Source organism: Paroedura picta, chromosome 3 (assembly GCF_049243985.1).
Source record: "Paroedura picta isolate Pp20150507F chromosome 3, Ppicta_v3.0, whole genome shotgun sequence".
Taxonomy (NCBI): Eukaryota; Metazoa; Chordata; class Lepidosauria; order Squamata; family Gekkonidae; genus Paroedura; species Paroedura picta.
In genome coordinates, this window is record NC_135371.1 from 177384314 (window position 1) to 177410471 (window position 26158).

A 26158-nucleotide genomic window follows, 5' to 3' on the forward strand; every position below is an offset into this window, starting at 1 on the left:
TTTGCAGAAGGTGTTATAGAATCATCGAATCATCGAATCATAGAGTTGGAAGGGGCCATACAGGCCATCTAGTCCAACCCCCTGCTCAACGCAGGATCAGCCCAAAGCATCCTAAAGCATCTAAGAATAGTGTGTATCCAACCTTTGCTTGAAGACTGCCACCGAGGGGGAGCTCCACCTCCTTAGGCAGCCTATTCCACTGCTGAACTACTCTGTGAAATTTTTTTTCCAGATATCTAGCCTATATCGTTGTACTTGTACTTTAAACCCATTACTGCGTGTTCTCTCCTCTGCAGCCAATGGAAACAGCATCCTGCCCTCCTCCAAGTGACAACCTTTCAAATACTTAAAGAGGGCATCATGTCCCCTCTCAATCTCCTTTTCTCCAGGCGGAACATTCCCAAGTCCCTCAACCTATCTTCATAGGGCTTGGTCCCTTGGCCCCAGATTCGCGGCTTGGCCCTGGATGTACACTCGGATTGGGCCCTTTGGGCCCTCTGAGTTTTTATCCCGGGCAGGGCCCGCCCTAACTCCTCCCAAACAGCCCTTACTCTTTTATTTAATCCGCTCCGCAGGAGCAGTTTAAGATTATATTTTATAAATTGCCCTCCCCAAAGGCTCAGGGCAGTTCACATAAAACAGAAATGGTCCACATAACTTAATTTAACAATAATACAGTGATAACGACAAGCAACACTGTAGAACAGAAAAATGTGGAGAACATTAAATTAAGGCATCGAAATAGCCCAGTGGGATGGGCAGAGTTGTAGTGCATGCCATAGGAGGGGGGCTCAGGGGGAGGGCCCATGGGAAGTGGTGGTTCAGGTCAACCTCAACCAAATGCCCGGTGGAGCAGCTCTCTGATCTCCTCTGGGAGCTCGTTCTACAAGCCGGGGGCCAGGATAGAGAGGGCAAGGTCATTTCAACCTGGAAAGTTCTGGGCACCAGCCGAAGATGCTAAAAGTCCCCTCTGCCTCCTGCTTCTCCAACAGGAAGAATTTGCTGATCTCTAGCATGTTGTTTGTACTTTATTTAGACTCCCCTTTTGTTCCTGAGTGTTTGTAAACTCGCCCTCTGAGTCAGAGGTGGGAAAACCCAGCAGGCATGGGTGGAGAATAGAAACTGACAAGTCCATGAAAGCCTGAAATGTTGATTTGAAATTGTCAAAAGTGGGGAAAGCCTAGAAGGTGGGAGGAGAACAGCTTCACAACACAGGGTATTTCCTGCAGTGCTGAAGGGAAGGTTTTAAAAAGCTGGCTGTCTAATTTATACAATTACTGAAGACACAATTGATATTTATCTATTCCCTTTAATATTTTATTTTCTGTTTTTCTCCCCAAGGGGATCCAGAGTGGTTTATAAAGCCACCTCCTCACATCAACCTTGTGAGGTAGATTAAGTGGAAAGAGTGTGCCTAGCCCCCAGTCATTCAGTGAACATCCACAGCAGAGGGGCAATTTGAACATGGGCCTCCCAGATGCTTGTCAGACTCTTCTAAGAACTTCTCTGCCCTGGCTCCATCTATAATCCTGGCATGTTGGTTGTCTCTGCCCTTAACAGTGAAAACGAACATGTCAGGTAGAAGGTGGATCTGGCTGAAGGAGCCCTCAGGACACTCACGGCCTCTCAGTCTAAAGCATTCACTCAGTCGCAGAGATTCATTGTGCAATGATTGGGAGGGGATGAATCGTAGAATCATAGAGTTGGAAGGGGCCATACAGGCCATCTAGTCCAACCCCCTGCTCAACGCAGGATCAGCCCTAAGCATCCTAAAGCATCCAAGAAAAGTGTGTATCCAACTTTGCTTGAAGACTGCCAGTGAGGGGGAGCTCACCACCTCCTTAGGCAGCCTATTCCACTGCTGAACTACTCTGACTGTGAAAAACCTTTTCCTGATATCTAGCCTATATCATTGTACTTGTAGTTTAAACCCATTACTGCGTGTCCTTTCCTCTGCAGCCAACGGAAACGGCATCCTGCCCTCCTCCAAGTGACAACCTTTCAAATATTTAAAGAGGGCTATCGTGTCCCCTCTCAACCTCCTTTTCTCCAGGCTGAACATTCCCAAGTCCCTCAACCTATCTTCATAGGGCTTGGTCCCTTGGCCCCAGATCATCTTGGTCACTCTCCTCTGTACCCTTTCAATTTTATCTACGTCCTTCTTGAAGTGAGGCCTCCAGAACTGCACACAGGACTCCAGGTGTGGTCTGACCAGTGCCATATACAATGGATACAATACGAATTCTTCCTTTACTGACCTGCTTAAGTCCTACTTCTCCTCAGTCTTCTCTTGCAAAGGAAATTGTGCTCAATGTGGCAAAATCATATAATGTGACTGGACTTGCAGCCTAGGATCACTTTAGGGCTAGTCATAGAATCATAGAATCATAGAGTGGGAAGGGATAATGCAGACCATCTAGTCCCACCCCCATTCCACAGTTGAACTAGACTCATAGAATCCTAGAGTAGGAAGAGGGCATAAAGGCCATCTAGTCCCACCCCCTGCTCCATTTACGATCAGCCTCAAGCATCCAGGAGAAGGATCTGTCCAGCCTCTGCTTGAAGACGGCCAGTGAGGGGGATCCAACCTCCTTAGGCAGCCCATTCTATGGCTGAACTAGACTCCTAGAATCCTAGAGTGGGAAGGGGCCATGGAGGCCATCTAGTCCAGCCCCCTGCTCAGTGCAGGATCAGCCTCAAGCATCCAGGAGAAGTCTCTGTCCAGCCACTGCTTGAAGGCAGCCAGTGAGGGGGAGTTCCCCACCTCCTTAAGCAGCCCATTTCACTGCTGAACTACTCCAACCATGAATTCCCCCCCCCCAACATCTGGCTAATATTGTTCTCCACGTAGATTAAACCCATTACCGCAGGTCCTAGCCTCTGCTGCCAACAGGTCCATAAACACCTAGTTTCTCTAAATGAAATTAAGTCCTTTGGGCCAGATGAATTGCATCCAAGGATACTAAAAGAACTTGAAGATGTAATTTCCGAACCTCTGTCCATTATTTTTGACAGTTCTTGGAAAACAGGTGAAGTGTCAAGAAGGGGGGAAAAGACCCGGATAACTATGGGCCTATCAACTTGACATATAAGGCTAGCAAAATTTTAGAACAAATTGTCAAGAAGTTGGACCTTGAGCACCTGGAGCAGATGGCTGTGATTACTAAGAGTCAGCATGGCTTTTTCAAGAATAACTTATCTCAGACTAAGCATCTTTTATTTTTTTTTACAAAGTTACAACTGGTTCAGGGGAATGCTACAGAGATTTCAATTTTAGTAAGGCTTTTGATACGATTCCACATGATATTCCTGTTGACAAGTTGGTAAAATGTGGTATGCATTCTATTACTGTTAGATGGATCAATAGCTGGTTGAAAGCCAGCCAGCCAGCCAGCCTGCGAGCGGCGCTCTCTCCCGCGGACCAGCTCATCTGCCTCCGGTAAGCAGGAGCGCCTCGGCCGCGCACCTGGCCCCGGGCGCTGGGAGGCGGCAGGGGAGCGCCTCGGGAGGCGGCGGCCTGGCGCCCAGAGGGCACGGCGGAGGCGGCCCCGAGCGGTCTCCTCATAGCACGCGGGGCAGGCGGCGGCTGTGCGCTTGGCTCCAGAGGGACGGGGATCCCCTGCCCGCCCGCCCAGTGAGTAATCCTGGCCAAGTGAGTAAAATCCTCCCTTGCGCCCGGGGTGCGGCTCCGAGCTGCGTGCCGACTGGCCGCCTGCAAACGAAGTCAGGGAAGAGTCTCCGGACAGGAGTGGCAAGCGTGCTGCTGAACCGAAACCGCGATCGCGGGAACCAGCCGCGGTTCTGCCGGTCTGCTGTCTTGAGGGGGCAGGGAGGGGGCAGGAGGCCCGGCTTCCATCGTTCCGGCATGCCCCCTCCGGTTTCTCTGCAAAGGAACAAGAGGCAGCTGAAGAACCGGGAGAGCCGGCTGGGTGGATCAGGATCCCGGAAGGGCTACTTCTTTCCTCTGAGCGAGGGTCAGTTGTAGACTGACACCATAGGCAGCTAAGGCCCTAGCGAAAGCAGGAAGGGGGGAAAAGACGCGAACGGCTTCAGGGGTAAATTTTCCCCGACAGGGTAAGCGCAGCTGAGCGTGGGGTTGTCTTCTTTTTGGCATGTATTTGTGTGTGAAAAAGAAATCAATCTCTTAAGGAGTTCTTAAGGAACCTTGAAATGGGAGCAGGTAGGAGGAGGAAAGAGGTTTCATTGCCAGAGTTAATGAGCTCAGCAAAACTACCCCGCCTGCTGCCCTGAATGGCCTTTGTACTGATCTGGAATGAATATTGCCCACGCCTAACTTCCTGCACTGCAGAAAGACACTTTGGCCCAGCTACATGTTGATTTCACCCCCCCCCCCTCAATTTCAGTTACTTGTTTGTTTCTTTCCTGTTGACCCACTTTGCATGGGCTGGAAGTACAAGAGAGCTCACTGGGAGAACATCTTGCTGGTATTTGAGGAGCTGCTAGACTCATGCTTGTTTCTTTTGTCACTAACTTAACCCTGCTGCTCCTCTGGAATCATTTATGCGCAACATGCTATCCTGCCTAAAGACAGAGAAGCTACAGTTCTTTGTGCAAAATATGTGGTGGCTCCCCAGAGTTTTACAGTAGATGCCGAGAGCACACAGACAACGACTTGGAGCCTCATGAATGTGGCCAGTTTGCCCAGAGAAAGAACAAGAAGCGTTATGAATATGAAGGTCATATTCATAAAGGGATCAGTCAACCCTTATTGCATTTGCCATCCTGCTTTGAAACTACACCGTTTCCTACTCTGGTGATCCTGTGCTCTGCTTACTTTGACATCTCATGTCTGACACTTCTGCCTTGTTTCTCATCTGCAGTTGTCGTCGGACTCTTAGATTGCTGGGTAGGTGTTTTGTGCTGTTTGAAGGCGTCGTCTTTGCAACCCGCCGTGAGTCTCCCTGAGAAAGGTCAGTGATAACTGAATAAATTATTATTGCTCAAATACAGTGGGAGACTTCATGCCAAGTGACCACAGAATTGCAGCCATGATCAACCATTCCACCATGCCTGATCTTTCCGATAAATCAGGAGAAATAAAAGTACAGCTAGGAGTAACTTGACCAGAAAGCATTTTACACACAGGGGCCATCTTAGAGATTCTGGGACACTGGGCAAGATTTGAAGATGGGGCCCAGAATCACTGGGGGAGTACCCCCACACACACATGCACACACAAGCAGAAAAAGACACATGCACCGCTGCCTAGCTGAAGGTCTGGGCCATGGTGGTGCTCTGGCTGTTGATTCCTCCCTGGCCCAGAAGGACCTCTAACCAGAGTTGCAGGCCAGATGGACAAGCACAGTGGCTGGGCGTTTTGCTTGGGCTGCCCATCAGCAACATCATTGGGTTGTTTGAGGTGGAGGGTGAGGACTGAATGCAGGCTCCTTGCTGGGGGACAGGCTTGTAGCCAGAATGTTTTGTTGGGGGGCAGATATTTTGTTAGGGGGTGTTTAGCATGATGGATAGTAGTAGCCCATTATATATTTGTATAGAACTGCCAGTCAACACTAGATAATTAAACCGTGGCATATCCTAACCATCATGGCCCTATAATAATTGGGAAAAGGGCTGGTGGGTGGAGCATGTCCAGGGCCCTAAGAGTATCTGTCATCGGTTTCCGCCTCGATGGACACACTCCGCGGGCAAATCAGGGCGCGGCAGCCAGCAAAGCTGGCCATACCCTGATTGGGATGGCCCCTGGAGGAACTGTCCTCCCTACCCAGCCGTGAGCCTCTCCGCCACCATCAACCCACACAAGCCTCCCTGCCGTGGCCAACGTGCCTGTGGTGCCCTGTTGCTCCACTCTGCCAGCAGGCAGGAGGAGCTGGTGGCGCCGCAGCCAGTGAGGAGGCAGTGGCACTGCTGCCAAGGAGGCAGCCATGCCAGACACTGCTGAGAGGAAGAGGCAGCGTCGCTGAGAACATGATGCAGCCCACAGCGGCAGCGGCACAGGCTAGACCTGCGAGGAGCCACCAGTGCCGGCAGGGAGGAAGTCACAGTTGTCCTGCTAATGCCCGCTGCATTTAGGGTAACGGCAGGTTATTTCCCTAGTCACCCAATAAAAGGGTTAGGGTTAGGAGCCAGTTTGGTGTAGTAGTTAGGAGCACAGACTAATCTGGCGAGACAGGTTTGATTCCACTCTGCTCCACATGCAGGCAGCTGGGTGACCTTGGGCTGACCACGGCACTGATAAAGCTATTCTGACAGAGCAGTGATATCAGGGCTCTCTCAGCCTCACCCACCTCACAGGGTGTCTGTTGTGGGGAGAGGAAAGGAAGGCGATTGTAAGCTACTTTGAGACTCCTTTGGGCAAAGGAGTCTCCATTAATCCCTAACATAGAGGACTTCATCTTGAATTCTGGGATGTATAAGAAGTATTGGCAGGTATACTCTGAAAATTGTTTGGAGTTTTGCAGGTATACTCTGAAAATTGTTTGGAGTTTTGCAATTTCTTTTGTAGTATAAAGAAAGAGGGCCTGAACAGTCCATCAGGGCTTGCTTCCTCCTTTTCTGCTTTCTTTGGACTCGTGGCGCCACCCTACCATGGAAAAACAGTTACCAGCAGGGAAGAGGATAGTTCCTGCAATGCTTTTGATGTAATACCTTTTCCCCAGTATCTGCTTTGTCTCCAACTCCAGTTTTTTCCTGGTTTTGACTGAGTCTTTTGTTCTTCCATTAATTGGATTTTACATGAGTAGTGTTTATCAAGTCCCTTTTTGGCCTCTAAAGCTGTCTTCCAGTTACTGAAACCAGAAAGTATAAATGCAGCCTCCTTTTCTCTGTGCATGTACATTTTCTGCTGGAAAAGCAGAAAGATTTGTCACTTGAAACAAAATATTCCAACCAAGAACTATCTGGGGAAAAAGATAAAGGTACACCCAAAGCAAACGAAACCAATAGGCAAAAGGTTGTGTCTTCTTGAGATTTATTAAATCTGGAATAACTTTGCAACCAGAACTGTATTTAATCCCGCTTTCTATTGCTTCTTCAGTGGTTGCAGTTGTAGTCTTAATATAACATCATATAACATCACCAGTAGTACAGGTACAGGATATCACATAGGCAATAGCTCTTCAGTAAAGGGGTCACTTCTTCAATTGTGAAGATGAGAAGATCACAAATCTACAGGGAATGTTACACAAGCAGGGAACTACTAGCTTACAAAGAAGTTCAAAAACCAAAACCATGAGGCACACAAAGGATGGATTACGATGTCTCTACACTAATGCACAGAGTACAGGAAACAAGCAGGAGGAACTAGTAGTCCTAATAGAGGAAGGGGGCTATGGCCTAATAGGAATTACAGAGACTTGGTGGGATAATACTCACAATTGGAATACTAGAATCGAGGGGTACAATCTATTCAAAAGGAATAGACAAAAAAAAAGGAGGGGAGGTGTAGCAATATATGTTAAGAAACTTTATACTTGTGAAGAAATGCCGGTACCTGAGTGTGAAAGTTCAGTGGAGTGTATTTGGATAAATATAAAAAGGTTAGGAAATGAGAGTTGTATTATTGTGGACCACCAAGCCAGTCAGAGAACTTGAACGAGATGCTGCTTGACCAAATTACACAATTTTGAAAAAAGGGGGAAACAGTGGTCATGGGTGACTTCAATTAACCAGGTATCTGTTGGAAGACCAAGTCTGCTAAAAATACAGCTTCATTTCCCAGAAAGTAGAGAGGGGAACCAGGGGCTCTGCTATTTTAGACTTGATTCTCATCAGCAGGGAAGAACTGGTAGATGAGGTGGGCACACTTGGTAGTAGTGACCATGTGCTTTTGGAATTTTCAATTGTGGGAAAGAGAAAACCTTTACATAGTCGGACGTATAGACTGGACTTCAGGAAAGCTGATTTTAACAGACTTAAATGTATGTTGGTTAGAGTTCCGTGGTCAGAAAGACTTAAAGAGATGGGAGTCCAAGAGGGCTGGGAGTTTCTTAAAAGTGAAATACTGAAGGCTCAATCACAAACAATTCCCTTAAGAAGAAAAGATGGAAGGAGCCTAAAGAAGCCAAGGTGGCTCCATAAACAGTTGTCAAATGATTTGAGGAATAAAAAAGAGTAATTTAGGAAATGGAAAGAAGTCCTTACTACCAAAGATGAGAATAAATAAATAACCAATAATTGTTGGCGAAGTGTTAGAAAAGCTAAAGCTCAATATGAGCTTAGGCTAGCAAGAAATGCTAGGTAAAGGTAAAGGTATCCCCTGTGCAAGCACCAAGTCCTGTATGACCCTTGGGGTGACGCCCTCTAGCGTTTTCATGACAGACTCAATACGGGGTGGTTTGCCAGTGCCTTCCCCAGTCATTACCATTTACCCCCCAGCAAGCTGGGTACTCATTTTACCGACCTCGGAAGGATGGAAGGCTGAGTCAACCTTGAGCCGGCTGCTGGGATTGAACTCCCAGTCTCATGAGCAAAGCTTTCAGATGGCTGCCTTACCACTCTGTGCCACAAGAGGCTCTTGCAGCAAGAAATGCTAAACATAGCAAAAAAGGGTTCTTTAGTTATATTTCAAGTAAGAAAAAGAATAGGGACACCGAAGGACCACTGTGAGGACAAGAAAGTGAAATTATAACAGATGATGAAGAGAGAGCTGAACTGTTTAACTCCTATTCCTCCTCAGTCTTCTCTTGTGAGGGAAATAGTGATCAATGTGGCAGAAACGTAACACAACATGGGGATGGGAATGGTGCCTTAGGATCACTGTTGGAGCAGTCCACAATCAGCTAGTTTCTTTAAATGAAACAAAGTCTCCTGGGTCAGATGAACTGCATCCAAGAAACTAGCTAAAAGAACTTGCAGATGTCATCTCTGAACCTCTGTCCAGAGATCTGTTCTTGGAGAACAGGTGAGGTGCCAGATGATTGGAGGCGGGCAAATGTTGTCCCCATCTTCAAGAAAGGGAAAAAGTAAGATCCGGGTAACTATCGACCTGTCAGCTTGACATCTGTGGCTGGCAAAATTTTGGAACAAATAATCAAACACTCGGTCCTTGAGCAGCTGGAGCTGAGACCTGTGATTTCTAAGATAGCATGGGTTTTGCAAGAACAAGTCATTTCAGACCAACCTTATCTCTTTCACTGAGAAAGTTACTATCTTGCTGGATCAGGGGAATGCCGTGGACATAGTTTATCTGGATTTCAGTAAAGCTTTTGATAAGGTTCCACATGATATTCTTGTTGACAAGTTGGTAAAATACAGTATGGATCCTAATTCTGTCAGATGGATCAATAACTGGTTGACAGATCGTACCCAGAGGGTACTTGTTAATGGTTCAGCATCTTCTTGGAAAAGAGTGACAAGTGGAGTACCCCAAGGCTCTATCCTGCGGCCTGTGTTGTTCAACATAATTATAAATTATTTGGATGAGGGATTAGAGGGGATACTTATTAAATTTGCAGATGATACTAAACTGGGAGGGGTAGCAAACACAACAGAAGACAGAATCAGAATACAGGATGATCTTGATGATATCATCATCATCATCATCATCATCTAATTTATATCTCTCCTCCCCCGGAGGCTCGCGGCGGGTCACATAAAATCAATCCCCTAAAAACATTAACAAGAACAATAAAACACAGTATACCAATCACAACAAGGCAAGACAAGAATGGTGGCCAGGTTCATGTAACTAACCCAATTTCCATAACCCCACAAAAAGGAAGGGGGGAAAAAGGGGGGGCTGATGGCACGCGCAACCGCCACATTTGTGAGGGGGAGGCGGATCACCCTTGCTGCCCAGCCTCAACCAAAAGCCTGGCAGAAGAGCTCCGTCTTGCAGGCCCTGCAGAATGTTGAAAGTTCCAGCAGGGCCTGCAGCTCTTCCAGGAGCTCATTCCACCAGGTTGGAAATGACCAATAGGTTAGCCCCTGCAGAGCGTAAGGACCTGGGGTATAGGGTGATAGGCGGTCCCTCATATATGCTGGGCCCAGACCACAGATGGCCTTGAAGGTCAAAACCAAAACCTTGAACCTGATCTGGAATATAACCGGTAACCAGTGCAGCTGCCTCAGCACTGGCTGGATATGGGCCCTCCAAGGTGTAGCTGTAAGGACCCTAGCAGCCGCATTTTGGACCAGTTGCAGTTTCCGTGTCAAACCCAAAGGCAGGCCAGTGTAGAGTGAGTTACAGAAATCTAATCTGGAGGTGACTGTCGCATGGATCACTGTGGCCAAGTGTTTGGGGGACAGATAGGCCGCTAGTAGCCAAGCCTGGCGAAGATGGAAATATGCCTGGCCAGCTACCTGCTTGACCTGTGCCTCAAGTGTTAGTGAGGCATCAATGGTCACCCCAAATTTCTGGCCTGAGACATGATCTTGTTGCGTCCCAGCCAGGAAGGGTAAGTGCGCTTCCTGGTCTGTTCCCCTAGGCTCGAGAAGTGGGCTAAACTGAATCTAATTAAGTTCAATAGGGACAAATGTAAAGTTCTGCATTTAGGTGGTAAAAACTAAATATACCAATATAAGATGGGGGAGACTTGTCTTGAAAGTAGCATGTGCAAAAAGGATCTAGGAGTCTTAGTAGACCATACATTGAACATGAGTCACCAGTGTGACTCGGTGGATAAGAAGGCAAATGTGATTTGGGGCTGTATCAAACGGAGTATCGTGTCCGGATCACAGGAAGTGATGGTACTTCTGTACTCTGCTCTGGTTCGGCCTCACTTGGAGTATTATGTTTAATTTTGGGCACCCCAGTTGAAACTGGAGAATGTCCAGAGGAGGGCAACAAAGATAGTGAGGGGTTTGGAGACCAAGATGTATAGAATCACAGAATCATAGAGTTCAAAGGAGCCATTCAGGCCATCTAGTCCAACCCCTGCTCAACGCAGGATCAGCCCTAAGCATCCAAGAAAAGTGTGTATCCAACCTTTGCTTGAAGACTGCCAGTGAGGGGGAGCTCACTACCTCCTTAGGCAGCCTAGTCCACTGCTGAACTACTGTGAAAGAAACGTTGGGGGAGCTTGCTCTGTTTAGCCTAGAAAGGAGACAACTGAGAGGGGATTTGATAACCATCTTCAAGTATTTAAAAGGCTGCCATATAGAGAATGGAGCAGAGTTGTCCACTCTTGCCCCAGAGGGGCAGACCAAAACCAATGGGATGAAATTGTGATGAAATATAAAAGTTGTTGAACTGTTGATAAGTGAGAACCCACTATGTAAGCAAGAGTTCTAACATTTTTTAAATTGTTAGATTGAATAGAGAAGGGAGAATTGGTGGAAATTACCCCCCCACACACACACACACACACACACAATTCTTATGGAACTAGAAGTGCCTTTCCTTTAAAAAAGCTGTGGTTCCCAGCTTTTTAGAAGCCTCTGTAGCACTCTGATTTTTAACCTACTGCTCTAGTGCAGGTTTGGTAAAGGATCAGAGAGCACAGAGTGCAGCCTTCACTTCTGCCTTCAGGGGCAGGGGAAAAGATTTAAAGCTGTATTGCCCATAAACGTCTCAAGTGGCTGTTCCACAGAAGAAGGATAAAATCTATTTGTATGCAGGGAAGGGAAGTCCACAACTCTAGAGTTCCAGGATTGTTGTCTGGCTTTAGAAACCAATCTCTCATGCCAAGAGTGGAAATAGGAAAAGTTTCTTTCATGGCTATAAAAGGCTCAGTGTTATAAACAGCACGGCAGATTTCAAACTCCGTGCAACAGGCAAACTTGGTGGATGAGGTGAAGAAGGTGGGGACCCTAGGGGGAAGTGACCATGTCCTCATAGAATTCCTTTTGAGATGGGGAGCCAAGGAAGCTTGTAGCCAGATGCGGATGTTGGATTTTCGTAGGGCAAACTTTAATAAACTCAGAGACATGATGAGTGTCATACCATGGACGAGAATGCTGGAAGGGAAGGGAGCATGTGAAGGGTGGGCACTACTCAAACAAGAGCTATTGCATGCTCAATCAATGACTATCCCAGAAAGACGAAAACACTGCAGGAGCTCTAAGAAGCCTATTTGGATGAACAGAGACCTTCAAGAGGAGCTAAGAAAGAAAAGGAAAATGTTCAGGAAATGGAGGGAAGGACAGAGCTCTAAAGAAGAGTACCTACAGGTTACTAGGCACTGTAGATCAATCATCAGAAAGGCCAAAGCTGAGAGTGAGCTAAGATTGGCCAGGGAAGCCCATTGTAACAAGAAAAGATTTTTCAGTTATGTGAGGAGCAAACGTAAAGTAAAGGAGGCAATAGGACCACTGTTGGGTATGGATGGACAAACTCTAACGGAAGATGCAGAGAAAGCAGAAAGGCTCAGCGCTCCCGGCTGAAGGCCAACTACACTGTCTATGGGCATCAGCAGGTGGTGCCTACCCTGTGCCCCGGGGACAGACTCTTCCAAGAGATAAAAACATAGAATCATAGAATCATAGAGTTGGAAGGGGCCATACAGGCCATCTAGTCCAATCCACTGCTCAACGCAGGATTAGCCCTAAGCATCCTAAAGCATCCAAGAAAAGTGTGTATCCAACCTTTGCTTGAAGACTTCCAGTGAGGGGGAGCTCACCACCTCCTTAGGCAGCCTATTCCACTGCTGAACTACTCTGACTGTGAAAAACTTTTTCCTGATATCTAGCCTATATCGTTGTACTTGAAGTTTAAACCCATTACTGCGTGTCCTCTCCTCTGCAGCCAACAGAAACAGCATCCTGCCCTCCTCCAAGTGACAACCTTTCAAATACTTAAAGAGGGCTATCATGTCCCCTCTCAACCTCCTTTTCTCCAGGCTGAACATTCCCAAGCCCACATCTAGAGATGGCAGTAGCCAAGAGATAGTGTCTGGGTGGCAGGTTGACATGGACAGAGACGTTGTCGAGAGGCATTTAGCTGCACTGGATGAGTTCAAATCCCCTGGTCCGGATGAAATGCACCCGAGAGTACTCAAAGAACTTTCCGGAGAACTTGCACAGCCCTTTTCCATCATCTTTGGGACCTCTTTAAGGACTGGAGATGTCCCGGAGGACTGGAAGAGAGCAAACATTATTCCGATCTTCAAGAAAGGGAGGAAGGATGACCCGGGAAACTATAGACCAGTGAGTCTGACCTCTGTTGTGGGTAAAATAATGGAGCAGATGATCTGCAAACATCTGAAGGACAATTTGGTGATCCGAGGAAGTGAGCATGGATTTGTCTCCAACAGGTCCTGCCAGACCAACCTGGTTTCCTTTTTTGACCAAGTAACAGGTTTGCTGGATCGGGGAAATTCAGTTGATGTCATTCGCCAGATGTTTGGAAGCAGTGACTGAATGGTTCGAGCAGAGTCGCCTGAAACTCAACCCCTCCAAAACGGAGGTCCTGTGGCTGGGAGGCAGAGGGCAGGAGCAGGCAGCGCGCTTACCCACCCTGGCAGGAACGCAACTTACTATCGCGCCCCAGGCCAGGAATTTGGGGGTGACCATTGATACCTCCCTGACTATGGAGGCTCAGGTCAAGAGAGTAGCGGGTCAGGCGTTTTTCTATCTTCGCCAGGCCCGACTACTAGTGCCCTACCTGTCCTCTGACCACTTGGCTACAGTGATCCATGCGACAGTCACCTCCAGAATAGATTTCTGTAACTCGCTCTACGCTGGCCTACCCATGTCTCTGATCCGGAAACTCCAGTGCAAAACGCAGCTGCTCGGGTCCTCACTGGTACACCTTGGAGGGCCCACATCCAGGGTTCTGGTTTTGACCTTTAAGCCTATACGCAGGTTGGGACCCAAATACCTGAGGGACCGCCTACCGCCCTATATCTCCCGCAGGGCTTTACGCTCAGCGGGGGAAAATCTCCTGATCGTTCCTGGCCCTAGAGAAGCGCGCCTGGCCTCAACCAGGGCCAGGGCCTTTTCGGTCCTGGCCCCTACCTGGTGGAACGAGCTCCCGGGTGAGCTGCGGGCCCTGCAGGATTTACCAGCTTTCCGCAGGGCCTGCAAGACAGAGCTCTTCCACCAGGTTTTTGGTTGAGGCCGGGGTCAGCGAATGAGTGCCAACATTCCCCCCCCCCCAGACCTAGCATCTCCTCCCCACCCTCCCTGCCGCTCTGATAGCAGGGGTGGGAATAATAAGTTCCACCATGTTGGGATTGTTTTAAAGTCTTTTAATGGGTATTTTAATGGGGATAGGACTGCTGTGACCCGCCACGAGCCTACGGGGAGTGGTGGGATATAAATCCAAATAATAATAATAATAATAATAATAATTTACTTGGATTTTAATAAAGCGTTTGACAAGGTTCCCCATGATGTTCTGATGGATAAGTTGAAGGACTGCAATCTGGATTTTCAGATAGTTAAGTGGGTAGGGAATTGGTTAGAGTAGCGATCCCCTACCTGTGGTCCTTCAACTAATTGGAGGTGGGCCCCGAAGGATGCCTTCTCTCCCCCCCCCCGGCCCTTTACTTCATCCCCCCCCCAGCCCTTTACAACACACTTCATTGTTGTGGCGTGTCTGTATCTTATTTTGAAGGGATGTTTAAACATTACCATAGCGATCATAGAGCACTAGGGCAGTGGTTGAGAGTAGAGGAGTAAACTACCCCCCCCCCACCGGGCCTCAATAAAAGGCGTTGAGTGGTCCCCGGTGATAAAAAGGTTGGGGACCACTGGCTTAGAGAACCGCACTCAAAGAGTTGTTGTCAATGGTGTTTCATCAGAATGGAGAGAGGTGAGTAGAGGGGTACCTCAGGGCACAGTGCTCGGCCTAGTACTTTTTGAGCAGGGGGTTAGATGGCTTGTATGGCCCCTTCCAACTCTTTGATTCTATGATTCAAGAAATTTTATAACTTCAGCAAGCTTCAGCACTAAACATCACGGAGCATCACAGATTCATCAGCAATTTAACCCCATGTTACTACAAATTAATTGCATAGTTCACCCTACAAATTGCCATCCCTTATCTCAGTGGTCCCCAACCTTTTTATGACAATTTGCTTGACAGTTTTACTGAGGCCCGGGGGGAGGGGGGTAGTCTTTTGCCGAGGGACATTGCTGCTGCCACCTGAGCCCCTGTTCCATTTGCTTTCCTGCCAGCGCCCCTGACTTCCCACCACCCATTGGGGGGCGCTGCCAGTAGCAGCTGCACAGTGCCACGCCGAGGGGGAGCCCCAGCCATGGCAGCCTCTGGAGAGCACCAAAGGGGGGCTGGCAGCAGAGTAGCAGGGCAGTCTCCGAGGCTGGGGAGGAAGACGAGGAGGAGCCGCAGCCCATTACCGACTGATCTACGAACCGGTCCCGGTCTCCGGACCAGGGGTTGGGGACCACTGCTTTACAGGACTAAGGCCAGCAGGCACAATTCTCCTTTGTTTTCCTAATACAGAAGTTTCCAGCAGCATTCTCAAATGTTTCTATTTCCAGGGTTCTAGCAAGCCTTGAAGGAAGGACTCCCTGGAGAAGAGCCTAATGCTGGGAGCGATGGAGGGCAAAAGAAGAAGGGGACGACAGAGAATGAGGTGGCTGGATGGAGTCACTGAAGCAGTTGGTGCAAACTTAAATGGACTTCGAGGAATGGTAGAGGACAGGAAGGCCTGGAGGATCATTGTCCATGGGGTCGCGATGGGTCGGACACGACTTCGCAACAAACAACAACAACAAGCAAGCCTTAGGGACTGCAGTCCCTCTCACAGTTTCTGGCTAATCTGCAGAAATACAAGTGCAAGAGCCAAATTGCCATATCCTGGTCAGGGGCAGCCTGGCTCTAGCCCCCCACCCCCTTTTAGAGGCTACTGTCTCTGAACTAATCCGGAGCAGTAGTCTCTGTTTTCATTACCCCCCTCTTTTGACTAATCCTTGTAGGGAAGAGGAAGTTACTGGAGGGAGGTGAGTAGAGGGGTACATCAGGGCTACTGGAGGGAGGTGAGTAGCGGGGTACCTCAGGCTCAGTCCGGTACTTTTTAACATATTTATTAATGATCTAGATGAGGGGGTGGAGGGACTACTCATCAAGTTTGCAGATGACACCAAATTGGGAGGACTGGCAAATGCTCCAGAAGATAGAGACAGAGTTCAACGAGATCTGAACACAATGGAATAATGGGCAAATGAGAACAAGATGCAATTTAATAAAGATAAGTGTAAAGTCTCAGCTTTGGCCTTTCTGATGATTGATCTACAGTGCCTAGTAACCTGTAGGTACTCTTCTTTAGAGCTCTGTCCTTCCCTCCATTTCCTGAACATTTTCCTTTTCTTTCTTAGTTCCTCTTGAAGTTCTCTGTTCATCCAAATAGGCTTCTTAGAGCTCCTGCAATGTTTTCGTCTTTCTGGGATAGTCATTGATTGAGCATGCAATAGCTCTTGTTTGAGTAGCGCCCACCCTTCACATGCTCCCTTCCCTTCCAGCATTCTCGTCCATGGTATGACACTCATCAAAGTTTGCCCTACGAAAATCCAACATCCGCGTCTGGCTACAAGCTTCCTTGGCTCCCCATCTCAAAAGGAATTCTATGAGGACATGGTCACTTCCCCCTAGGGTCCCCACCTCCTTCACCTCATCCACCAACTCTTGCCTGGCTTCCTTGGGGCCAGGGACCACCAGGTGGTAGAGTGCAAGTTTCTTTTAGAAGAAGAGTTGGTTTTTATACTCCACTTTTCACTAACCAGTGAAGTCTCAAAGCAGCTTACAATCACCTTCCCTTCCTCTCCCCACAATAGACACCCTGTGATGTAGGTGGGGCTGAGAGAGCTCTGAGCGAAACTGTTCTTTGAGAACAGCTCTAATAGGATTGTGTGACTAGCCCAAGGTGACCCAGCTGGCTGCATGTGGAGGAGAAGTGGGAAATCAAAACTGACTTTCCAGATAGGTCAATGTCACTCTTAACCACTACACCAAGCTAGCTCACACAGTGATGCCACAACGTGAGCAGAGGGGTGATGGCTCTCTAGACTGCATCCTTTGCCAGCTACCCTCTTATGATCCATTCATAGACCAAGGAGCTTCTTGCCTTCTAGTCCCACCCTTTCAATGGTTAAGCTCTATTTCTTAAGAAAGATGGAGAAGAATGTTAAAAGAAAGTCAGCTGCTGAGTGAGACTCGTCACTTCAGGAGGCATTTCCTCTGGTGTTTAGAAGACACAGTGGCAGAAATTGATGACAAAGGAGGAATCATTCTGTTTGGATGGCCCTGTTACTTTTTGGGGGGACTTCCACTTTTGTTAATAAAGCAAAGAACACATCAAGGGCATCCTTGTTAAAACCTTATTATTAATATAAATAAATCTACAGACAAAATTTGCTTTTGGATGCTTAGGGCTGATCCTGCGTAGAGCAGGGGGTTGGACTAGATGGCCTGTATGGCCCCTTCCAACTCTATGATTCTATGAAAATGGTGGCTTTTCTCATCACACATGTGCCAGTTTCAGGTGAACAGCTGTGTTGGTCTGAAGCAGCAGAACAACATTTGATTCCAGTTAGGCACCTTGAAGACCAAGACCATGGATGGACTGGCAACTTCCACTTCAATGTATCTGAAGAAGTGTATGTGCACATGGAAGCTTCTACCAGGGTTAAAACTTGATCTTAAAGGTGGCCCTGGACATAAATTAGTGTTAGAGGAAAACTTGAAAAAGATTGGCACTCTCTTTCTGGGATTCCAAGGTGTAAATGGCATCTGGTGTTTACATATACATTTTCCAGAAACTTTAAAGATTCGCTGGTTAGGACAAAACTGAAAAAATCAACATAATACTTGGATAGAGGACAAAAGACCCCAATGAGTAATTTTGGTTGTGGGACATGTACTGTATTGTCTATGGCTTAAAACAAATTTATTTCAAGATTCTTCTCATACCAAAAATTACTAAGTATATAAGATCTTTTGTAAACTGTAATTCTAAAAGTGTGATCTATGCTATACAATGTCCATGGGTAGGGATGTGTGTAGGGATGACCACAAGATCTACTTAAAAAGGCACATATGAACAAAGAAGCTGCATTAGACTCTATGCAGTGGGCATCTTTTGACCTTGAAGCACTCAGATAAGTAGCAGAAGTTTTGGGTCATCAAAAGTCTACAATTGTCAGATTCTCAGCTATAGCAGAGACATTCTGCATTTGGAATTTGGTGTCCAGTTCTGGGCACCGCAGTTCAAGAAGGATATTGACAAGTTGGAGCGTGTTCCAAGAAGGGTGTCTAAGATGGTTGAAGGGGTAGGATCCATGCCTTACAAGAAGTGGTGAAGAGAGTTGGGTGTGTGTAGCCTAGAGAAGGGGAGGAAAAGGGGTGCTAGGACAGCTGTGTTTAACTACATAAAAGGGAGACATATGGAAGAAGGGTCCAACTTGTTTACTTCAGCTTTAGAGACAAGTACTAGGAGCAGTGGGTTCAAATTATGGGAAAGGAGGTTCCATTTAAGGCTTAGAAAACATGTTCTCACAGTGAAAGCTATTCGTAGATGGAATATGCTGCCTTGGAGGGTGGTGGAGTTTCTTTCGTTGTAAGTTTTTAGGAGAAGAATGGATGAGCACCTGTCAGGAGGGTATAGTTTTTAAGTCCCCTAGAAGGTGGGGGGTTGGACTAGATGGCCCTCTGATGTTTCTTCCAGCTCTCTGTGTGATTCTGATTCTGGATCCATACATTGAACACCTTGGTGCATTTGTTATGAGGAAATAAATTTGCCTTTCTGAGATAACAGCTGAGTCATTTCCATTGGCTCCAAGATCCTTTCCACCTCCTACCAGAAGGGACTGGGAATGATGCAACTTCAGTGCACACATGCAGTAACCACCTGTCACTATATTGCATCATCTTCTCCCGCCTTTTTTATAGCTGACACTATAAATAGGGGATAACGCGGGCGATCGCTTGATGTATTTGACTTCCTAAGTGCGACTATAAATACCATCGGTAAAGCTTGATACTTAGCGGGCTAATAGAGGTAAAAATAATATTTTCTAATTTAAAATTCTTTTTGTAAATTTAATTGACTCAATATTTCTGGGATAATGGACAGTAATTTCTTTTGTATATGCTAAAAGTATGGACCACTAACATCAGCCATCTGGATAGTTATCTTTGATGGACCAAATTAACAACAAATTGAAGTTGAGTTTTTAACGAATTTTGCATCTGGTTGGTGTGAGTAATTTTAATTTGTTCAGTTAATAATCTTAATAATTATATTTTACATTGAAAATACACAATTGCTAATCCAACTATTGAGAATGTTCAGAGGAGAGCGATAAGGATGATCCGGGGTTGCCTGGGGACCAAGCCGTAGGAAGAAAGACTGAGGGAGTTTGGACTGTTCAGCCTGGAGAAAAGGAGGAGAGGGGACATGATAGCCCTCTTTAAGTATTTGAAAGGTTGTCACTTGGAGGAGAGCAGGATGCTGTTTCTGCTGGCTGCAGAGGAGAGGACACACAGTAATGGGTTTAAACTTCAAGTACAACGATATAGGCTAGATATCAGGAAAAAGATTTTCACAGTCAGAGTAGTTCAGCAGTGGAATAGACTGCCTAAGGAGGTGGTGAGCACCCCCTCACTGGAAGTCTTCAAGCAAAGGTTGGATACACACTTTTCTTGGATGCTTTAGGATGCTTTGGGCTGATCCTGCGTTGAGCAGGGGGTTGGACTAGATGGCCTGTATGGCCCCTTCCAACTCTATGATTCTATGATTCTATGACTGTTCAGCCTGGAAAAGAGGAGGTTGAGAAGGGACATGATTGCTGTTCTTAAGTATTTGAAAGGTTATCACTCTTAGAGGAGGGCAGGAAGTTGTTCTTTTTGGCAGCAGAATATAAGACAGTAATGGCTTTAAAATATGTATAGAATGGTACCGGCTAGATATCAGGAAAAAATTTGTCACAGCAATCAGGTGGATAGGGAAAAATAGAGTGGGAAAAACGGTTTCCATAATTACCATTTCTGTAGAGTGGATGTTCAGAGATCAGCAACATTAACCAGCACAAAGGGAGGTTCCAGTGCGTCCATAGGTTGTTGAAAGACCTGAGTTGGATTGTGGTGATGGGACAGGAGGTCCTATAGCTGACAGATAAACGAGGGACTGACAAATCACCAGGCTCGGATGACAGATGGCCAAGAGTTTTGAAAGAACTCAAATGTAATCTTGTGGATCTCCTGACAAAAATATGCAATCTATTACTAAAAGCTGCCTCCATTGTCAAAGACTGGAAGGTTAACTATGTAACCCCCATCTTTAAAAAAGATTCCAGCGGAGATCCAGGAAATTACAGGCCTTTCAATACCAGGTAAGTTGGTGGAATCCGCTATTAAATATAGAATTAGTAGGCAAATTGAAGAACAAGAGTTATTAAGGAAGAATCAACGTGGATTCCGTAAGGGAAGGTTTTGTCTCATTAATGCATATAGCTTAGAATGCCCACAGAACTCTCTCCGCCATTCTGTGGTGAGCTTCCCCTCAATGGCAGTCTTCAAGCAAAGGTTGGATACATACTTTTCTTGGATGCTTTAGGATGCTCTGGGCTGATCCTGCGTTGAGCAGGGGGTTGGACTAGATGGCCTGTATGGCCCCTTCCAACTCTATGATTCTATGATTCTATGATCCAAGAAAAGTGTGTATCCAACCTTTGCTTGAAGGGAGTCCGGGGGGGGGGCAGTCTTTTGCCGAGGGATGCCGCTGCCTGAGCCCCTGTTCCGCTTGCTTTCCCGCCAGCTCCCCTGACTTCCCACTGCCCACTGGGGGACACTGCTAACAGCCGCTGCACAGTGCCATGCCGGGGGGGAGCCCCAACCAAGGCGGCCACTGGAGAGCACCAAAGGTGAGCTGGCAGCAGAGTAGCAGGGCAGCCCCCGATGCAGCAGCCGGGGAGGAGGACGAGGAGGAGCCACGGCATGGTACCAACTGATCGATGGACCAATCCTGGTCCTCGGACCAGGGGTTGGGGACCACTGGAGCAGAGGTCCTCCCGTGGCTCTCAGCCACAAGGTCTAAGTGGAACATGATCTCTGGGGTAGTGATGCTTTGTTTTTTTAGTGCTTGGGGGGGCAACAGAGGGAGGGCTTCAGGAGTTCTGGCCCTGCTGGTGGACCTCCAGATGGGTTTGGTCACTGGCTTCTCTTGTATTGTTCTTACATGAACAATGATGTTGACAATAGGACATTTTGGAGATCATGAGGTCATGATCAGAGGCATTTAGGAACCTGCAGGATTAAACAGAAGGATGTGGAGGGAGAGTGGCAAGGGTAATTCTGTATTCCAAATTGTTCCTTCTGCTCCTTTTATTCCCCTCTAGGAAAAAAGCATGAGCAGATTTAATACCTCATCCACAGTTAGTTGGTTATCAGTTAGAAGGAGGTTGAGGGAAAGATACATTGCAATATCTCCTTCCTGTTTGAGGAGTAGCAGGTTGTCAAGCCTGTAGGGCAAACGAGAAATAAATTCTGCTTAGATTCATTTGCACAGGATGTTTTTTTGCTTCATCTATGGACTGTCCATTAGTGCCTGCCTTGGTGCCACTGCTCAACATGTCCCTGCCTGGACTCTGGTGGTTCAAAGAGGAAAGAGGACTTGAAAGCCCTCCCAGTGGTCAGTAGTCAGTGGACAATTAGTGCCTTCTGCACATGTGCTCAAGAATCGTGTTTCTCTGCAGGGTTTGTCCTTCCAGGATGCTGCTCTGCACAGACTGGATGATGGAGACACTGGTGCTGGACAAGTCACTCTTCTGGACTGCGGCTTCTTCCGTCCTGTTGTTTTCTCTTCTGGGTCTGCTCTTCCTTCTCCTCCAGAAAGCCTTTGATTTTTCCCGCCACTATTACGTCACCTGCCAGAAACTGCGATGCTTCCCAGAGCCCCCACGACATAGTTGGCTCTTGGGACACCTGGGCATGGTAAGCAACACCCGTGAGCCACAGCTTGTTTTATTGTGCTTAGTATTTGTGTATATTGTTGCTTTATGGGTTTTATTGTATGGTTTTATTGGGGTTTTATATGTTGTAACTCACCTCGGGGCTCTGGGGAGAAGCAAGTAATAAATGTAATTAATAGAATCACAGAATCATAGAGTTGGAAGGGACCATACAGGCCATCTAGTCCAACCCCCTGCTCAACGCAGGATCAGCCCAAATAATAATAATTATTAATAATAATAATGCCTCAACCCTTCACCTCCCTGATACCCTATAGGAGGCAGTGGAGAGTACTTGACCATCTGTGGTCCTTTAGCCAGGTCAATTCGTATTTGAATGCTGAGGCAGTGGGCTAACTTCTCACCCCAACTTTCTTCCAAAGAACAGAAAAGGGGCACTTCATAATTTTCTAAACAGAAAGGTATCTTGCAATACCGGCTATTGTCTAAAAAGAAATCTGGTTACAGGCTGTGGGGGAACAGGCTGTGTTATCAACTTTCCGCAGGGCCTGGAAGACGGAGCTCTTCCACCAGGCATATGTTTGAGGCGGGGTCCTGATATTGGATGGGAGTGGGGGAAAAGGAGGGGGGTATTTGAAAGGTCCGTGGGGGGGAGTCACTAGGGGGGGGCGAATTGGGAGGGGTAGCTGGGGGGGAAGAGATAGAGAGATAGAGGAAGCAAGGGAGGCAGCAAGAAGGAAGGAAGGCAGCCAGGGAGGTACGTGGACTTGGAGGGGAGTGGGGGAAATGGAGGGGGGTATTTGAAGAGTCCGTGGGGGGGAGTCGCGAGAGGGGGCGAATTGGGAGGGGGAGTTGGGGGGGAAGAGATAGAGTGATAGAGGAAGCAAGGGAGGAGGAAGGCAGGCAGCCAGGGAGGTAGGTGGACTTGGAAGGGAGTGGGGGGAAAGGAGGGGGGTATTTGAAGGGTCCGTGGGGGGGTGGGAGTCGCGAGGGAGACGATTTGGGAGGGGGAGTGGGGGGGAAGGTGCGGGGGGGATGGTGTGGCCTTCTGCCGGCCCCAGTAGCTGCCTAACAGCATCGAGGACGCTACGAGGGAGTGCCTGGGCCCGGCAGAAGGCTCTTTGCGGTGGTGGGGGGTGGGGCGGCCTTCTGGCGGTCCCAGGGGCTCTGTCACAGCGCCCTGGACACTGCAAAGGTGGCCTGGGGCCGGCAGAAGGCTCCCGAGCAAGGGCCCTGGGGCGGGAAAGGAGCAGTGGGAGGAGAACCCGGGCGGAGGACTCACCACGTGGCCATCCTTCAGTGTCTGCACGGTGACTCCCTGGCCGGGCCAGGCGAGGCTGGGCCAAGCAGCCAATAGGGAGCCGTGCTTTGCGCGGCTCCCCATTGGCTGCTTGGCCCTGGATGGACACTCGGAGGACCCTCCAAGTTTTTATCCCGGACAGAGCCCACCTTTCCTCCTCCCACATTGCCCTTACCCTTTTATTTAATACGGCGGGAGCGGTTACAGATTAAGGGAATGATGGGGGTTTTATTGTGTTTTATTATTGTAAACCGCTGTGAGCCCAATTGGGTACAGCGATATAGAAATCTAAGTGTAAACAAACAAACCAACCAACCAATAAATAACTATGCTGGCTTGGGCCCTCACCGCTTCTGCTGTGTCTCTTGCAGTTTGAGCCCTCCGAAGAAGACATGGTCAAAATAGCCCAGCTGGTCTCCACCTTCTCCCAGGCCATGGTGACATGGATGGGGCCCTTCCTGCCAATTGTGTCCCTGTTTCATCCTGATTACATCAAGCCCGTTGCAACAGCTTCAGGTATTGTGAATCACAGCAAGGTTGCATATAGAAGTCCTGAAAAGCACAACAGGCCTTGGCATGTGTCCAGCAAGCTCAGAGTGGGAAGACTGTGGAACATTCCTGAATCCTCCTCTCTAGCAAAGTTCATTTCCAAGCAGGGAGCAGCACTGAGGAGGGAGAAGGGGGTGAAACGGCCCTCTTCCATCAGAGGGGCAATTTTTTCCTATCCTCCCTCCACACTGCATTCCCTCCAACTTGCATGGCTGTTCTTCTGAATGGGCCCTGTGAAATCAACTTCCCTGTTGTTGGATAATACCTCCTGTGCATGGATAGCTGGATCCAACCCAATATTTTCTACTGACATGGAGCTTTTCCAGGCTTGGAGTCTCAGCATTGGGAGGGAGTGTGCTGGGGACAGGCAGCAAAAAAGTGCTCAAGCTCAGACAGAAGCATTACTGCTGCTGGTAGTAGCAGCAATAGTATTGGTAGTGGTAGCCAAAAGTCCTAGCAGTATATAGAGAAAAAGAAACACCACAGGAAAGCAACCTAAAAGAAACACCGGTTCTGTTTGAAGAAGAGTGGGTTTTTATACCCTGCCTTTCACTACCCAAAGGAGTCCCAAAGTGGCTTACAGTGGCCTTCCCTTCCTGAATGGATCTTGGTAAATATCTTACATGGAACAGGTGGATGGAGATGAAGTGATAACAGGAGATTTTAATGCTGTTCCATACCCCTTGATGGATAAATCCAAAAAGAAGCTGGGAACATAATTGCCAAAAGCCTCTTTGGGTCATCAGGCTCAATTATCTTTCACTGATATTTGGAGATAACTAAACAAGCCTAAATAAAATTGGAGCCCAGTGGCACCTTTAAGACCAACAAAGATTTATTCAAGGCATGAGGGTACTCAGACTATGAACTCCATTTGAATCTAAACAAAACTATCAGTATACTTATTTATCAGCCAGGCATCAACCTTATTCATGAATAGACCAATGTTGGATTACAAAAATTATACCCCCCCTCACTCAATCCATAGAGATTTTACCTAACTCTTTTGCAGATCAGTCACCTTTGGATTTAACCCTTTTTCAACAAATATCAGGCAGCAGAAGATGGAGACTGAATGAAACTATTCTGGAAAAACCACAAATTCTAAAGTGCTGTCAAGAAGATTTTAAGATTGTTAATTCTTCCAGATTAACAGTACCCCCAAGGTTAACAATACTACTATCTGGAAAGTTAGTAAAGCATTTGTGAGGGGCAGATTAATGAGTTATAATGCCTCTCTGAAAAATGAGAGAAAAAATGTCAAAATATGGAATAGCAGCTTCAGCTAACCCCCACAAGGGAAAGAAGATCAGAGAGTTACAACTAGAAAGAAAATTGTTACAAAAAGAGGAAATGAGGGAAATGCTCAATTTCTTAAAGCAAAAGAACTTTGAATTTGCAAACAAGCCAGGAAGATGATTAGCTTATAGACTAAGAAAGGAGTTTGAAAAAAAGACAATCACAATGATGAGCGCGAACGGCTTAAAATATTGAACAGAACATGAAATCCAAAACTGTTTTGTGGAATATTATAGAAACTTGTACAAAAGCCTGAATGTAGAAGAATATGCAATTTGAGAGTATTTAGCAGACATTTCACTTCAGGAATTCTCAGAAGCGGGGGTCATCAACCCCCCCGGTCTGCAGCCCGGTGCCGGGCCACAAAGGCCACGGTACTGGGTCACCAGCAGCCGCGCCTGCCTCCCCCCCCCCCACAGCCAGAAGGAAGGGAAGAGGCAGGCGCAGCCGCCGGCACGCCGGTGACGCAAACGCACATGCGCGCAGTTGCTGCGGCAATTGTACATGCGCGTTTGCGCAGCACCCGGGCCGTCACCTCTCCCCTCACCCCGGAAGTGGTCCCTAACCTGAGAAAGGTTGGGGACTGCTGCTCAGAAGCACATGAAATAACTTTAAATCAGACAATCACAATATAAGAGGTTAATGACACAATAACATCAATAAAGAGAAATATTAAATATTATTAAAAAGGATTCATATAGTCACAATTCCACTCAAAAAATAATGACTGGAATTGTTGATCAGACCCCAACTGACTGTCATGAGTCAAGATTCAAACCTATTTGGCTTTGATATACAAAGAAGTAACTCTCCAATCGTACAGGCCAATCTCACTTTTAAATGTGGATTATAAAATATATGCAAAAATCACATCAGAAAGATTGAAGAGATGTATCTCACAAGTAGTGCAAGATGATCACATGGACTTTGTGCCAAACAGGTATATGAAAGTCTACATGAGAATGGTATAAAATGTGATGGATTTTTTTCTTTTATTATTATAAATTTTTATTTTTATATAGATATAGAAAGAAACAAGGAAAGAATACCTTTGTTACAATATCACCCTCCCTCTACCCCCCAAAGTCCCCATTTGCTTGAATTGCCAAATCCTCCAGATAAAAATTCCAGTCTTCTTAAAATTCTTTGATTGGTTTTCTGTTGCCTATAATGTCAGTTTTACTTTTTTTATAGTTCAGCAATTTTAATTAATACTTCACC

At 47.1% G+C, this 26158-nt stretch overlaps 1 protein-coding gene across 6 annotated transcripts in view; it reads left to right on the forward strand.

Annotated features, from left to right (window-relative positions):
* Positions 1–3420: 3420 nt before the first annotated feature.
* The window catches only part of CYP4F22 (cytochrome P450 family 4 subfamily F member 22), a 49712-nt gene continuing 26974 nt past the window's right edge, over positions 3421–26158 (forward strand). Inside the window, exons 1-5 of one of the 6 annotated variants that reach the window (XM_077329994.1) lie at positions 3659–3974; positions 4842–4931; positions 20637–20742; positions 21574–21811; positions 23461–23605. In XM_077329994.1, coding sequence (XP_077186109.1) covers positions 3866–3974; positions 4842–4931; positions 20637–20742; positions 21574–21811; positions 23461–23605 — 688 coding nt within the window. In that variant the 5' untranslated portion in view covers positions 3659–3865. The other 5 variants (XM_077329993.1, XM_077329998.1, XM_077329995.1 and 2 more) reach the window with 5 other exon arrangements.